The sequence below is a fragment of the Gracilinanus agilis genome, chromosome 2 (assembly GCF_016433145.1).
Source record: "Gracilinanus agilis isolate LMUSP501 chromosome 2, AgileGrace, whole genome shotgun sequence".
Classification (NCBI taxonomy): Eukaryota; Metazoa; Chordata; class Mammalia; order Didelphimorphia; family Didelphidae; genus Gracilinanus; species Gracilinanus agilis.
In genome coordinates, this window is record NC_058131.1 from 436,296,273 (window position 1) to 436,311,587 (window position 15,315).

A 15,315-nucleotide genomic window follows, 5' to 3' on the forward strand; every position below is an offset into this window, starting at 1 on the left:
TACATAGTCTTTCAATTCTTGGTGTTTGAATTCCCAAACTAGCATCCTCTTATTTCTTTGGTGAGGTTTGTTATTGCAAGTTTAAATTTTTCTATAATCCTCATTTGTTTAGCACTTTAGTGTTTTGGTTCTATGTTCTCAAATTCCACAGGATTTTCGGTGTCACCAAGTGTTGAATCATTTTTTGGGTAGTATTTATTCAAAGATTCCTGAAAATTGTTTATTAGATTTGGAGGCCATATTTCCTTCTATTTCTACCATTTTTCTTATCAAATTATTTATGTTGAAGGTCTTTGATATTTCTTCTTCCTGAAATCTTTGCTACTTTCAATCAACCCCTACCCCCAACCTCCTTTTCCTTATTGATCACTTCCTGACTCTTGCTTCTCTGACTGTGGTTTCCTTGGGGATTGGATCTCAAAGGGTCTCAGCCTCCTCCCACAATGAGCAATTTACAGATCACCAGACTATGTCCCTGACTAACTGATTTTTGAGTGTTCAAAATTAGTCCCATCTGGAAATCACATGCTTTCTTCAAGCTTGGCAAAGCACAGCACAACACCATTCTCTTTCCCTTCCCCCCTACAGTGTTCTGTCCTGGTGAAACTGTCCCATATTTCTTTGACCTGGCACAGGAAATTCACAGCCTGCTTCCACTGGCAAAGCTTTCCACCTGGCATGCTTTTGTTCTTGAATAACTATGGCCAAGCTCAATGTCAAGCCCCAATCAAATTTCACATGGCAAAGTAAAGGAGAAGAATGAGAAGGATTGGGGTTTAGGAGTGATATAATCCTTTAGATATAAGTCTCTGTTGAGTCATTGTGTGAGCTAGTGATATAGTGTAGAAAGTGGCAGTTCCTGAGCTAAAGGGGACTTTTTAAAACCTTCTTTTAGATTCTTGACCTGCTGGAGTTGCTTTATCTTTGGTGTACAATGTCTGTTTTGGAAAGGTTTGAGAGGTTATGGATCTAGTTCACCATCTTGTTTCTGAGGTTACCTGGAAGTCAATGGAGTCTTTCTTTAAAGGATAATTCATATTTTTTAAAACCAAGAATAAGCATTATCTGTAAAGAAGATAAGCAAGAAGCTTATCAGAGAAACAAGGATGTCCTTTTTCACCAAGTCTCTTCAATATTGTACTAGAACTACAAACTATAGCAATGAGACAAGAAAAAGAAGGAATAAGAGGTAAAGAAGAAATGAAACTATCACTTTTTTTAGATGATGTGATAGTTTAAAGAACCCTAGAGAATGAAAGACTAATCTGAAAAACAACTTCAACAAAGCAGCAGGACAAAAAATAAACTCATACAAACCATTAACATTTTGGTATATTACCAACAAATTATAGGAAGAAAAAATAGAGAAATTTCACTTAAAATGATCTGGACAGTAGAAAATACTTTAGGATGTATCTACCAAGACACAACATAATAAAATGATAATAATACATAAATTAATTTACTTTTTCAGTGCCAAGCTATCACAGAATTACTTTATGGTGCTAATAAAAATCATTTAAAAATTCTTCTGGAAGCAAAAGAATATCAAGGGAATCAATGAAAAAAAATAGGAAAGAAGGAAGCTTTGGCACTACCAGATCTCAAACAATACTACAAATACTACAAACAATTCGGTACTAGATAGAAAATAGAGGGCATGATCAGTAGACCAGATTAGATGCTCAAAATGTGTACATGATTTAAATATAAAGGGTAATAAGTAAATTAGTGGAACATGAAAAGAATTACTTATATCTAATGAGAGGGAGAAGAGTTCATGAACAAATAAGAAAGAGAGGTTCACAGGAGACAAACTGGATAACTGGTGACATAAAATTAAAATGTTTTTGCATAAACAAAACCACAATCAGTAGGAAAGCAAGAAACTGGAAAAAACCACTGTAGCTACCTTCTCTGATGAAGCTTTCATTTCTAAATTATATAGGGAGTTGAGTCAAATTTAAAAGAAAAAGTGCCATTTCTCACCTAATTGGTAAGTGGTCAAAGGAATAGGCATTTTATGAGGGGGGTAAACAATGTTATTAATAACTATATGGAAAAATGCTCTAAATCTTTAATAATTAGAGAAATAAAAATAAAACAACTCTGAGGTACCACTTCATATCTATTACATTGGATATGATGGCAAAAAGAAAAACTATAAAAACTGTTAACTGGTCTGACCAATCTGGAAAGCAAATTTGAATTATGTCAAAGTAGTATTAAACTGTGATGCAACAATATCACTATTAGCGCCATACCCCAATGAGATCAACAAAAAAGGAAAAAGACAGATATACACACATAAAATATTCAAGGCATTTCTTTTTGTGGTGGCAAAGAAACAGAAACTGAGGGTACTGTCTATTAATTGGGGAATGGCTGAATGAGTTCTGTTATATAAATGGGATTGAATATATTATTGTGCTAAAATGATGAAAGGGAGTTTCAGAAAGGCCCATAAAGACTGATATGACTGATTCAAAGTGAAATGAGCAAAACTAGGAAAACTATTTATAAAATTACAGCAATACTGTGAAGATAACAGACTTTGAAGATTCTGATTGACACAATAACCAACAACAGTTCCAAATGACCCATGATTAAACACTATTTACTTTTAGAAAAGAGAGTCCAATGGATTCAGAGTGAAGATACTGAAGTATGTTTTCTTCTCTTAGGACAAAGATAATGTAGGAATTCATTGTGCATGATTATACAAATTTGTAATGGGTTGTGTTTCTTGCTTTCTCAATGGATAGGACAGGTGGAAGAATTAGGCAAAGAATTCAGAAACTGAATAAAAAATATAAAAATAATTTCAAAAGGAGGAAAACATCAACAACTGTAGGATTCGGAAAATCCTTATGCTGGTAGAGCAATCTGAGTTAAGGATTAAAGGAAGGTAGGAATTCTAAGAACTGGAAATGAAGAAAGAATATATTCCAGGCTTTGAGGCAGGAGATAGAATGTCAAGGATGTGAAAGAGCAAGAAGATCAGTTTAATTGGACCATAGAGTATATAAAGATGAATAATGACAACTACTTCTGGAAAGACTGGCTAATGCCAGATTAAGGAGAATTTTTAATGTCATGAAGTTTGTTTTTTAATTCGAAGGGCAATAGGGAGCAATTGAAGATTCCTGAAGAAGAGAGAAGTTATCTTTGTGGTTGTATGAAAGCTTGGAGGAGGAGAAACTACAACCAGGAAGGATAATTAGAGAGCTATTAAATAGTTCATGCAAAAAGGGAAGAGCTTCAACTCTACAGATCCTGTTAATGGTTAAGAGTAGACATATATTAGAAACAGATACTGTGGAGGCAGAATATTTAAAATCTGACAACTCATTGAATACAAGAATGAGGGAGAAGAAAGACTCATGGTTGACTATAAGGTTATGAATCTATATAACTAAAAGGATAGTGATACTCTTAACAGAAATGGGAAAGTCTGCTTTGCTCTCTAGTCATTTCAGTTGCAGCCTATTCTTTATAGCCCCATTTGGAGTTTTCTTGGCAAAGAGACTACATTGTCTAAGACCAGATTTGAACCCAGAAACACATAACTAGTGTCTAAGATCAGATTTGAACCCAGGAAGATGAATCTTCCTTACTCTAGGCCTGACATTTTATTTACTGTGCCACCTTGCTGCCTCAAAAACCTACTGTGTCTACCTGCTGAGGAACTGAACTTGTGATACTTGGGGTTACCCATGACTATCCTAACAAGGGAAGTTTACAGGACACTAATTAGGGTAAATAGAAAGAGTTTCATTTTAGGCATACTGAATTTAAGATGCCAATGGGAGAATCAGGAAAAAAGATTAAAGGATCACAGAAGCATTGACTTAAAGTTGAAATGGGTACTAAAAGTCATTAAAGATATAGCAAATCTGTTGCCATATCTTACTGTTTCTTTCTCTACAACATGTCTTCCTGACTCTTCCTTCTACTTTCAGAGCCAACAGTTTTACTCAGGCTTTCATTATGTCTCAGATCACTGCAACATTCTCTGCAATACTGCTAAAATGATTGTTTCCACATGTTATTCTTCAGCTCAATAAACTCCACTGACTGCCTGGTGTCTTTAAGATCAAATACCTTACTGAAGTCTTTCTCAATCTTACCCCAAACTCTCTCGCTGGTCTCCCCTTCCTTTGGTCTGTAATCCAGCCAAATTGGCTTTCTTTGTCAAATATATGCATGTACACAAGTATATACATTTTATGTATACACCCCCCCACACACACACACACCTTTGATAATTCCATTAGAATGCAGGGACCATGAAATTAATTTTTTTGTATTTCTAGGGCCTAGGGCAAAGAGTAGGTAGTAAAAAGGTCAAGTAGGCAAAAACCAAAAAGGAATGGGAAGGAACAGGAAGAAAAGGGGCTCTAAGAAGTAAAGAAGAGAAGGAGGGAAAAGATTTTATAGAGGTTTTAAAGTATGTATGAAGGGATATAGGTGTAAGATTAAAATTAATATCCAATAACTTCAAGTATTATATTTTATAAGATTTTTTAATAATCATTTGAAGTAGAGGAAATAAAAAGACAAAAGTAAAAGCCTGAGTAAAGAGAGGTTTTTCTGACCATGTTAGTGGGAGAAGAGAGAGAGGTGGGGTCACACACAAACTTTATCTTCAAAATGTAAGGACTTAACGTGAAAACTAAAGTGGTAAACTGGTATAAAAGGGAATTCTTTGTTCTCTTTGAGTTTGTACTTGTGAAACTGAGTCCTTTTTTTCACTTTGCCTAGTTGGAGTTAACACTTTGGTTAACAATAACTTTGAAACAAAGCAAGCTTGAACTAGGTGGAAGAGCTCACAAACCACTTAGTGAATTCACACACTATCTAGTGCTAGATGAGAAGACAGCAAGATATGTGGAGAGTTCCACTCTTTTTTTAACTCAGTCAGAAACTTGTTCACACCCTCAGAAAGTGTGAACCCTTTTGATGAGTATTCGCCCCTCCAGAAGGTGTGAACTAGTTCCCACAAACACTGCCCCCTGGGCAGTGCTAGACAATTTGGAAACTGTGATTAGCCCCTGTGAAAAGGGGAGGAGACAAGAAGTCACCATAAAAACAAGCCCTGAACTCTGTCTCAGGAAGTTGAGTCTAGTGGAGAGTGAATTCCAAAAAGAGAGTCACTCCAAGAAGGAAGTAGGCTTCAAGAAGAAGGTTGGCCTTAGGAGTCACCTTCAGCTCCAGTGATTGTCTTGACCTGCCTCTTGGATGGAACTTGGGTGAGTCGATAGCTGGTTTTCCCTTCCTGTCTTCTAGAGATAGTTTAATTCTGGTTGAAGGTTAACAAGTCCTGGCTGAACCAAGCACTGAAACAATATTTAGTTAGATAGGTCTTCTCTACCCTTTCGTATTCCTCTGCCTTCACTCTTTCCACCTCTTTTGTAAATAAAAGATTTATAATTTTCATATATTTAGCCAAACCCATTAATTTTAACACTTACACTGGGAATTGGAGTTCTGGGGAGCAGATTCTAATTACACAGAGGGAAGCTCAAATGGATTGTCTCAATTTTGTCATTAAAGTAACAAATAATCCTTGATGAGCAACAGGAGTTAAAATGGCATTTGAGTTTTGAAGAGAAAAGAAGAAGTTGTTTCTGTGCTAATTACAGGAAGGTTTAAGGGCTAGCAGTAAGAGAGACCCAAGATCAAATCCTGCCTGATAGTTTCAACATGTGTCCATGCCCAAGTCAGTTAACCCCAGTGAAACTCAGTCTTCTCATCTATAACATGAAAAGATGGCCTGGATAGTCTTTAAGATCCTTCCTAGCTCTAGATCTATGATCTTCGAATGTGAAACATAATGAACTTGGAAAAGAGTGATCATTCCCCCCTTTGCTTATATCTATGCCTTTTAATTTTTCTTTCATCTTAATGACATAATTAACATTTCTAGAATTACATCAAATAATAGTAGGGAAAGTAAACAACCCTGTACTTATTGAGAAAAGTTTCAGGTTTCCATAGCAAATAATGCTAGTTCTTGGTTTTAATATATTCTTTTGTTCATGTTAAAGAAATATCTATGTCTTTTGGACATATATTAACATAATATATTTTGTTGGAAATATTTTCTGTAGCTATTGATATGATAGAGTTTTGTTACATAAAAGTAATGGAATATTATCATGGCTTAAGAAGTAATGAATGAGAAACTCTAAGAAGCAGAGGAAGACCTGTATGAACTGATTCTAAGTTTCTAGGAAAGCAATATGCACTATGTATATAAAAAATGAAATATTAAATAACAATGAAAAATATCTAAATTCTAATTAGCTATGATGAGCAATTCTGACCCTAGAGAACAGATAATATAACAAGCTTTTTCCCCTTCTTCTCAGCTGCGAATAACTACGGATGACGAATGCTGCAAAAAAGCTGTCAGATGTAGTCATTATGATGTGTACAGGACGGCTTCGCTTAATTGTGTTTCAATGAGGGTGAAGAGGAGAAAATAGAAAAAAAGAATGTATATAAAACAAAAAACAAACAAAAGGAATGTTTTAAAATTACATTCAGGGTCTTCTAAATATATTCATACCATTAAAATAGAAGAAAGAGCCTAGAGAGAAAAAAGAAGTATACACAAGAACGCTTTAGTGACAATTCCATAGTGTCTTATAGGGAGGCTGCTATCTCTAGAAGCAAGGTTCAAGACACAGACCACTTCTGGCTTTTGGGTACAGTCTTATTGTAGTTCAATATTAAAGTTCCAAGTCCTCCTTAACCCATGCTAAAAACAGGAGGTGACAGAAAACTGCCAAGATGTCCCTGAGGAACAGCAATGATCTGGGGAAGACATGCAAATTACCCTTAACCTGGCACATGATTACACAAAGTTTAGCCAAGTCTGTATCATTGTTTCTCTAAGCTGGCTGCCAGACTCTGACCCAAACCAGTACTGAAAAAGGTATGCTAGAGCTCAGTTAACATCAAGATTACAACCAAGAATACAGGGTAAAACATAATAAACCTGAGTTAAATAGTTTGCCTGGCCCTATACAGCAATTTCTACTGAGGACCTTTTCCTTGTGCCTAATAGTCATGAAAAGCACAGACCTGGAATGCAGTGGCACTGTCAGAAAAGAAAGTCCAGGTCGCCTGGAAAATATTAGGGCCAACAACATTCACTGCAGTAGAGCAGACATAAGACTTGGATTTGAATCCCACTTCCATGTGACCCTGTGCAAGTAGTGTAATCATTTATAAAATAAAAAAATTGAACTAAATCATGTAAGATCCTTTCCAACTTGAAAATCATTTATGATTCCCCAAAGTATCTTATAGCCCTACAAGTTGAAATGTGTCAAGAACTCTACATACCGTGCCACCACCAGGAACTGATCAATCTGTTTATCGATTAATGGATTATATGCTTCCCAAACTTTTGTTTCAAGTTTTGATTGGTCTCTTCCATCTTCTTCACCTAGAAAAGTGAACACACATAATCTTTTGGAAATGCTAGATCTAAAGGAAGTATTTACCATTTATCTCAAAGTACTTGCTGGGGACATCACACAATGGGGTTTCTATTCAAAGAGAGTAAGTTCTTAACCTGGAATCCATGAACTTAAAAAAAATTTCTTTATTAACTGAATTTCAATAAAATCAGTTTCATTTTTAAGTACATGTAGAGGTATGCACTTAAAAACACTATTTTGAGAAGGAGTACACAAATTTCAATAGAATGTTAAAAGTGTCCATGAAATAAAAAAAAGGTAAAGAATCCCTGAGGAAGAAATTGGACAAGAAAAAACTTGCTAAGGCTATTTACAGATCTGGAATTGTGTTAAATTATAACAAGATCTTTTTAAGATTAAAGGATGCAGCTAATGAAATCAGTTTTTAGGGCAAACTTTGAATATAAAGATGTTAGGTTTTTAGGCAAAAAAAAAGTGAACAGGATCAAAATAAACAAATACCCTCATTACCCCTCCCCTCACACACAGAGAGAAAAGAAAACCCCTTGGAAATATAAGCCTAGCTTAAAATGGATGTTATGTTTTACATGACTTCACATGTTTAATGTGTATCATATTACTTGTTTACTCAATAGGCGGGGCTAGAGGGGCAGAATTATGGAAAACAAAATTTAAAAATGAATGTTCACAAAGGAAAAAAATTAAAATCAAATGAGAAATAAAATTTTTTAAATATATTACCCTAACAACATAGGCTGAATTCTTATCTAGGAAGAAGCAACTGAGAATTCTGTTGAAAGTTAATCCTAGGGGCAGCTGGGTAGCTCAGTGGAGTGAGAGTCAGGCCTAGAGACAGGAGGTCCTAGGTTCAAACCCGGCCTCAGCCACTTCCCAGCTGTGTGACCCTGGGCAGGTCATTTGACCCCCATTGCCCACCCTTACCACTCTTCCACCTATGAGACAATACACCGAAGTACAAGGGTTTAAAAAAAAAAAAAAGAAAGAAAGTTAATCCTATTTTCAAATAAAAAAAAAGACTGCAACTTAGAATATTCCCTTTCCTTCCCTGAAATGAATAAAACTAAGACACATAAATCTCAATCCAAAGAAGAGATGTGTAGAAAGTGGAATAAAAACACAGACCATTTTTATAGCATGTTAGTTTATAACATACTTTTCTTGGTGTAATACCACAGGCAGGTAGATAGTATAAAAATCATTATCCTTATTTCACAAGTAAAAGAATCAAGACTTCCTAAGTTAAAGCCTAAATATTATATCATAATGTCAGGAACTGCTGGTTCAACTCTGTCCCTTCCTATAACTCTACATAGAAAGCCTTGGTCTGGAAAAATGGCATGTGACATAAGCTGGAAGGTATGGAGAGGAAGAGAACCATGCAGAACAATATGCTAGAATAGAAAAAATGCTGGACTTGGATTCAGGAAGATCTACATGAGAATGAGACTTGGCAGGTGCTAATGAAGCAGCCTGCCCTAGGCAATGAACCTGGTGATTTTAGTGTAATCATGGGCAAGGAGGCACTTGAGTATTTCCTTGTCCTCATATTAGCCACCTGACTGCTCAGACAAGAAACCAAGTTTTGGTTAGTGCCTACTTACTGTTATTAGCCTCAGTCATCCACTACAACTAAGATGTGCTCCAGCCACACTTCATTTTATTCCTCTGATTATAACACCATGCTCCATAATGCTTCATGTCTACCTCTGGCCCAAACTCCTCTCCCAGGCATTCTTCTTTTTCTATTTTGGAACAATGCACTTTTCTTGGTGCAACATCAAGGACTATTCCTATTTTGGGTAGGATTGTCATTTTTATTATGTTAGCTTGTCCTACCCATGAGCAATTAATGTTTTTCCAATTGTTTAGATCTAGTTTTAATTGTGTGGAAAGTGTTTTGTAGTTGTGTTTCATATAGTTCCTGTGTTTGTCTTGGCATATAGATTCCTAAATATTTTAAATTATCTAGACTATTCCCATTTTGGAACCATAATAAAACCAAATTTGACATTTTTCCTAAACAAAATATGTCAGTCTACTCTCCTTTGGCTCCGTTTACTACCCTGTAAGTTTCCAAAGCAAAATAATTCTCTTGGACTCAAGGGAATAAGATTTTTTAAAAAATCTTTGTTCATCTGAGCCTAATCCAGTATCTCACATACATAACAGAACTTAATGTTTATTGAATGAAAAAGGAGCAATGAGGGAAGTGTTAAAAAAAAAGAGTTCAAGGCAGCAGAACTTTTTTAACAATTAGAATTCTTCAAAGGTTGGATTATCATTTGACAAATGTTTTAGAGAAAACTCATTCTTGCTCAATTACGGCTCCCCTACAAGATCATTTCTAACTCTAGGAATGCTAAGAAAGTCAAAAGGCATGATGATTATTTAGGGAAAGCAGAGAAATTTAGGGACTAAGTACTCTTTAGTTAGAATGCTTTATTTTTCAACCCTTGCTTAAAAGTTAAAACTTAACCAGCAAAGGTATACCTAATTTCATATAATATGTTCTAGAAATACAAATGTAAACTAAACAAAATGATTTTTTTTAAAACTCTTACCTTCAGTCTTAGAATCAATACTGTGTAATGGTTCCAAGGCAGAAGAGCGGTAAGGGCTAGGCAATGGGGGGTTAAGTGACTTGCCCAGGATCACACAGCTAGGAAGTGTCTGAGGCCAGATTTGAACCTAGGACCTCCCATTTCTAGGCTTGGCTCTCAATCAACTGAATCACTCAGCTACCCCCAAAAATGATATTTCTTAAGTGCATATTTGACCATTTCATTCTCCTACTTAATCAACTCCAGGGGCCTCTAGGATCAAATACAAATTCCTTTAACTTTTAAATCCCTTTGCAACCACCCCATAGTCTGTCTTTTCAGTCTTATTGTACATTCCTCTTCCTTTGCACTCTGAAATTCAACCAAACTGGTCATCTTTCTGGTCCACAAACATCAGTGCCTGTACCTACATACTGGCTGTCTGATAAATGGAATATACTCTTTCCTCATATCAACTTCATAGAAACACTCTCTTCTTTTAAAAGGCAACTCAAACAGCATCTTTTAAATGAAGCCTTTTGTGATTTTTCCCCATCTCTCATCCAACTGTTAGTGCCCTCCCTTCCAAATTACTCTATATTTCTTTATATTTACTTGTTTAATTTTTATTCTGTTCATGTTCTTTACATACTTATTATCTCCCCTATTAAAATGTAAGAAGCCGGAAAAATTTCATTCTTTGTATTTATATCTCCAGAATCTAAGCACAATGACTGGAATAGAGTAGTTGATTACAAATATATGGTTTTTTGTTTTTTTTTTTAAGCCCTTACCTTCCATCTTGGAGTCAATACTGTGTATTGGCTCCAAAGCAGAAGAGTGGTAAGGGCTAGGCAATGAGGGTCAAGTGACTTGCCCAGGGTCACACAGCTAGGAAGTGTATGAGGCCAGATTTGAACCTAGGACTCCTGTCTCTAGGTGTGGCTCTCAATCCATTGAGCCACCCAGCTGCCCCCTACAAATATATGTTGACTGTTGATAATCTTAAAAAAATTTGTTACATAGGTCATCCTTCTGGCATTTCTTCTGCCTCTATGAATCCCTGGATTTCTTTAAAGCTCAGCTTAACCACTGATTCCTAGCTATCAGACCTTTCTTGACTACCCAGCTGCTAGTGTTTTATCCATCACAAAAAAAAAATAAAATTTAAAAAAGAGAGAATATATTTAGTTTATATTCATATGAATATATTTTGTCTGTCTGACAGAATTAATCACCTTAATGGTAAGTAAGGACTGTTTTATTTCTTGTCTTTGTATTTGCAGTACCTAGTGTAGAACCTGGGAAATAGTAGAAACAATAAAAACTGCTGATTGAACAATCATAAATCTCTCTTTCCTAATTTATCTGTTTTGTAAACTGGATTTTTTTTTCCTAAAAGGGTTTGCTTATGGTAAGGTTTACATAGAGTTGGGCCACAAAATCCTGAAAAACCAGCTGGTGGGAAATGAAAACAGACAGACAGATGCTAGACTGGCTCCTGTTGAAAGCTATACCTATAAGTCTCTTATGGCTTCTTACAACCAGTTTGTATTTGCATAGTCAGGGCAGCCTGCAGGCCTAATGGGATTCAATTTCCTATAGACAACATCTTAGCAGTTTTCTCTGTGTTTAGGGTTATGCAGCTGAGGGAAGGAATGCCATCTGGTAAATGTAAAGTTCATATGAATTATGAAAAAAGAAGATCTCTTTGGAGAAAGGACTCGCTCCTTCCTTAATAGAGTTTTAGTCTACTGGCTAATGGTCACACATACATGACTCACATCAGACTAGCAACATGTCTTAGCAGGCAATACAATATGTAGAAGCTTACCCTCCTTTAGCAAGTCTGTTATATCTGCTTGGTATCTGTTACCCACTCTAATTTCTCCTTTATCAGCTAGAAGAGTCTTCTGTTGTGGATCATAAACTAGAGAATAGAAGAAGAAATCCTAGAACACAAAGACACGTAAAAAAATGGTTATCAAGAGGTTTTTGTTTTTAAAATTAATTAATTTTAAAGAGTAAAAAGAAAGACACTGTGGTGTGGTGAAGAGATCTAGCTGCAGAGTCAGGAAGACCTCAGGTCAAGTCCTGCCTCTGTCACATACTGACTGCATGACCCTAGAAAACTTATCCTCTTAGTACCTTGTACAACTTCTCTAAAATTATGTTGCAGAACTGTCACTGAAAACCACAGATCCATACCAAGTAAAAAAAGACAAATCCCAAAAGCTAGTTACCTAGCCTAGAAAAAATGAGTATTCATTATTGCTATTGTAACAAATAATTTTTATGCAATTTTAGTTACAAGGAGAAAAGAATTGTGTAGATGATCTATAGCATAACATGAAAGATAATATTCCCTAGGGTTTTCTCATTCTCATTCTAAATATTGTTATTATGTGATTCAGTTCAACAAAGATAAAGGAACTTCATGTCTGCCTAACCATGTTATCACACGATATAAATTTCCTTTTTAAAAACTACCTCCAAACTTCTCTTTCTATATAAACTTTCTTCATCACCAAATGCCTTTCACAGACTTTTAGACTCCTTACTTCATAAACTCAAAACAATGGAGACCTGTTTCCACATGAAGAAAATGTGGAACAAAAGCTGAGGTACTTCTTCCTCAGTACCCTGTTAAAGCAGTATCAATTAATCACTCTCTAGGAAACAAGGAGAATGAATAAGAGTTAGTTACTCCCAACTCCAAATAATACTTATGATCTTGAGATGCTAACATTCAGTGAGTCTCTGAGAAGCCAGATCAGAAACAAAGGTTAGCATAATGAAGAAAAATTAGATTAGATATTAGAGAACCTAGTTTGTTATAACAAATCTGCCACTAACTAGTGATTTATCTGGGATAGGTCAGTTGAAACATGTCAATGTTCTCATCCACTTGGTTTTGATTAGTTGGTGTTTTAGTACCTTTCCAGCTCTAATGCTATATGTCTCTAAAGGAGTGACCACCTATAAGTCAAGTATATACCAAGTAAGATTTATAGCAGCCCCTCCTAAAAGAATAAGTAGTAACCCTTAACACTGCTCCCAAATTCTTGACGACAGTTGCCCTCTGGTAAAAAGTCAAATTCTCAGTGCAATACAAATTCTGAACTAGCTTCCAGTTAAGTATCATTTGTCAACTATGCTAAGTACCATTTTAAGCTTCATATGCCTACTCATTCCTCTACATAGTGGAAAGAAAAACCAACACCTTAATTTGGCAAGGTTTCCAATTCTAGATTCTACAACCACTAACATACCTTACAAAACTCTTCCCAAAGTTTCTGTATTACAATGTTAAAAATGTTAACCAAGGTTAGCTAAAAGAACAATGAACATTTTGATTTTCTGGTGCTACAACCTTCTCTAGTCTCTGAAGAGAGGTTGAGTTGGCATAGATGGAGGAATTGGTTGCAGATGTGAGGAAGGAGGACATAGATGAAGAAATGAACTGGATGGTTACCTCAGAAGCTAGATATGAAGAAAAAGATTTTGTCATTTTACTAACATGTACTTGTGGGTTTATCTAAGCACTTTTATGACCTTGGATATGCATTTTTTATTCCTTCTCTTACACACATCTCTTTTAGTTTTACCAGGACATTTAATAAACAATGTAATCATATTTGTCAGAAAATAGTGACTCCTCCCCTATTTCTCCTTAAAAGTCCTGAAAGGGAAAAAAAAGTCCTGAAGTGGATCCAAATTAAGGGAACATGGCACCCACAGAGATTAAAAGAACTTCCACAAAAGGTTTATTTGAACACAGCAATCCACACAAAAAGAGAAGCGCTGTTTTTCTTTTGTTCCTTTCAAGAAGCCTACAGATCCCCTGTTATAAGCCATCTGTTATTAGGTTTCCCATCAACAAAAATTCAAATCAAAGCAAGTAAGAAATCTGAGAAAATCACCAACACATATTTAAAGCTTGAACATAAACAGGTCCTTGCTAAGGAAAAAGTAACTATTGCTATAAAGAGACACAAAACAGAGTCAATTAAGGGATTCTGGTCCACTTGTTAACCTAAATATCCAAAGTCAGAAACATTTGAAGTTGGGAGATGAACTTCAATAGGTTTCCTACTGGGAGCAAGTTTGACAGTCCTATAGCCTCAGACGTAAGGAAAACAAGAACTGTTGAAAATTCACTGAAATTAAAATCCATAGATTCATGTAGAGGCCTGGACTTCAAGGAATTAAGACTATATTTAAGTTGCTTTTTTTCAAACTAAGATTCTAAATGTTGAATACTGACATATTTCTGAGGATAACTTTACCTGGATCAACATGAGTTAAGGGATAGTTCTAGGAAAATATTTCTTTAGTAAAAAAACAAAATAAGTCTCCAAATTAAATAGAAGACTTTCCTGTCAACCAAAAGCTTCCTTTGCATATATGGGATCCAGAGCAATAGCAACTCTCTATACCTGATAACCTTCACATAAGAGATCTTTATATTTAGATTGTTCATGAGGCTGAGGTGACTCTGTAGGACTTCCTCAAGAGTCCAAGACACCAATGAATGGAAAAGACAGTGTTCTCTCCATCGCCTCATGCTCAGTTATAAGCTATTACCTTTGCCATTTTCCTAGCAAACTTAAACATCTACATAACAGAACATTTAAGTCTTTTAAAAGGTCCTATGGGGGCGGGGGGGGGGGGAGGGAAGGGAACAAAGATAGACTCATACCTCCCGCTCCAGGTATGATTTCAGGGACTCCGTCTCATTGAGAAGAGTGACACTACATTTGCCTCTAAAAAATAAAAAAAACAACATGAGAAAAAAATATGACCATATAGTGACAAAGGTGAATGTAACTGATTTTGATAAAGAAGAGAAATTAGCTCTATTTTCATTTCCTATAGTCATTACCTGATGTGTGTGGCAGGTAGCGACTCCAGCTGCCGAGAAAGAAACAGTTCTCGATGTCTTAGTTGATGCTTAAGTTTCTCTGGTAAATCAACCATTTCTGGATTTTCCATTTCTTCTTCCATTTCCCCTGAAGGAAAAAAGTTAAGATCACTAAAATATCACTGCTAGGTTCCTCCTGACCAATCAGAAGCCATAAAAATGATCCACCTAAACAAATACCACAGAACTGAATCATAGCCTCCCACACTTGTTATCACCTACCCCCGCATGTAACTCCCTGAGCAGGAGGAAAAGCTCACAATTTCTGTATACCAGGGTTAAAAATTACAAGCAGAAAACATGACATATTAGCTGGAGACACATGAAAATGGTGCTCACGTAAAAAGCGAATTGTTAAAAAGCAAGCAAAACTATC

General features: G+C 35.7%; 1 protein-coding gene across 1 annotated transcript in view; it reads right to left on the reverse strand.

Annotated features, from left to right (window-relative positions):
• Positions 1–15,315, reverse strand: part of MTA1 (metastasis associated 1) — a 138,245-nt gene that overhangs the window by 90,822 nt on the left and 32,108 nt on the right. The window contains exons 3-6 of the mRNA XM_044664721.1: positions 14,901–15,027; positions 14,718–14,781; positions 11,850–11,967; positions 7,357–7,459 (exon numbers count right to left, since the gene is read on the reverse strand). Coding sequence (XP_044520656.1) covers positions 7,357–7,459; positions 11,850–11,967; positions 14,718–14,781; positions 14,901–15,022 — 407 coding nt within the window. The 5' untranslated portion in view covers positions 15,023–15,027. The remainder of the gene's footprint in view (positions 1–7,356; positions 7,460–11,849; positions 11,968–14,717; positions 14,782–14,900; positions 15,028–15,315) is intronic.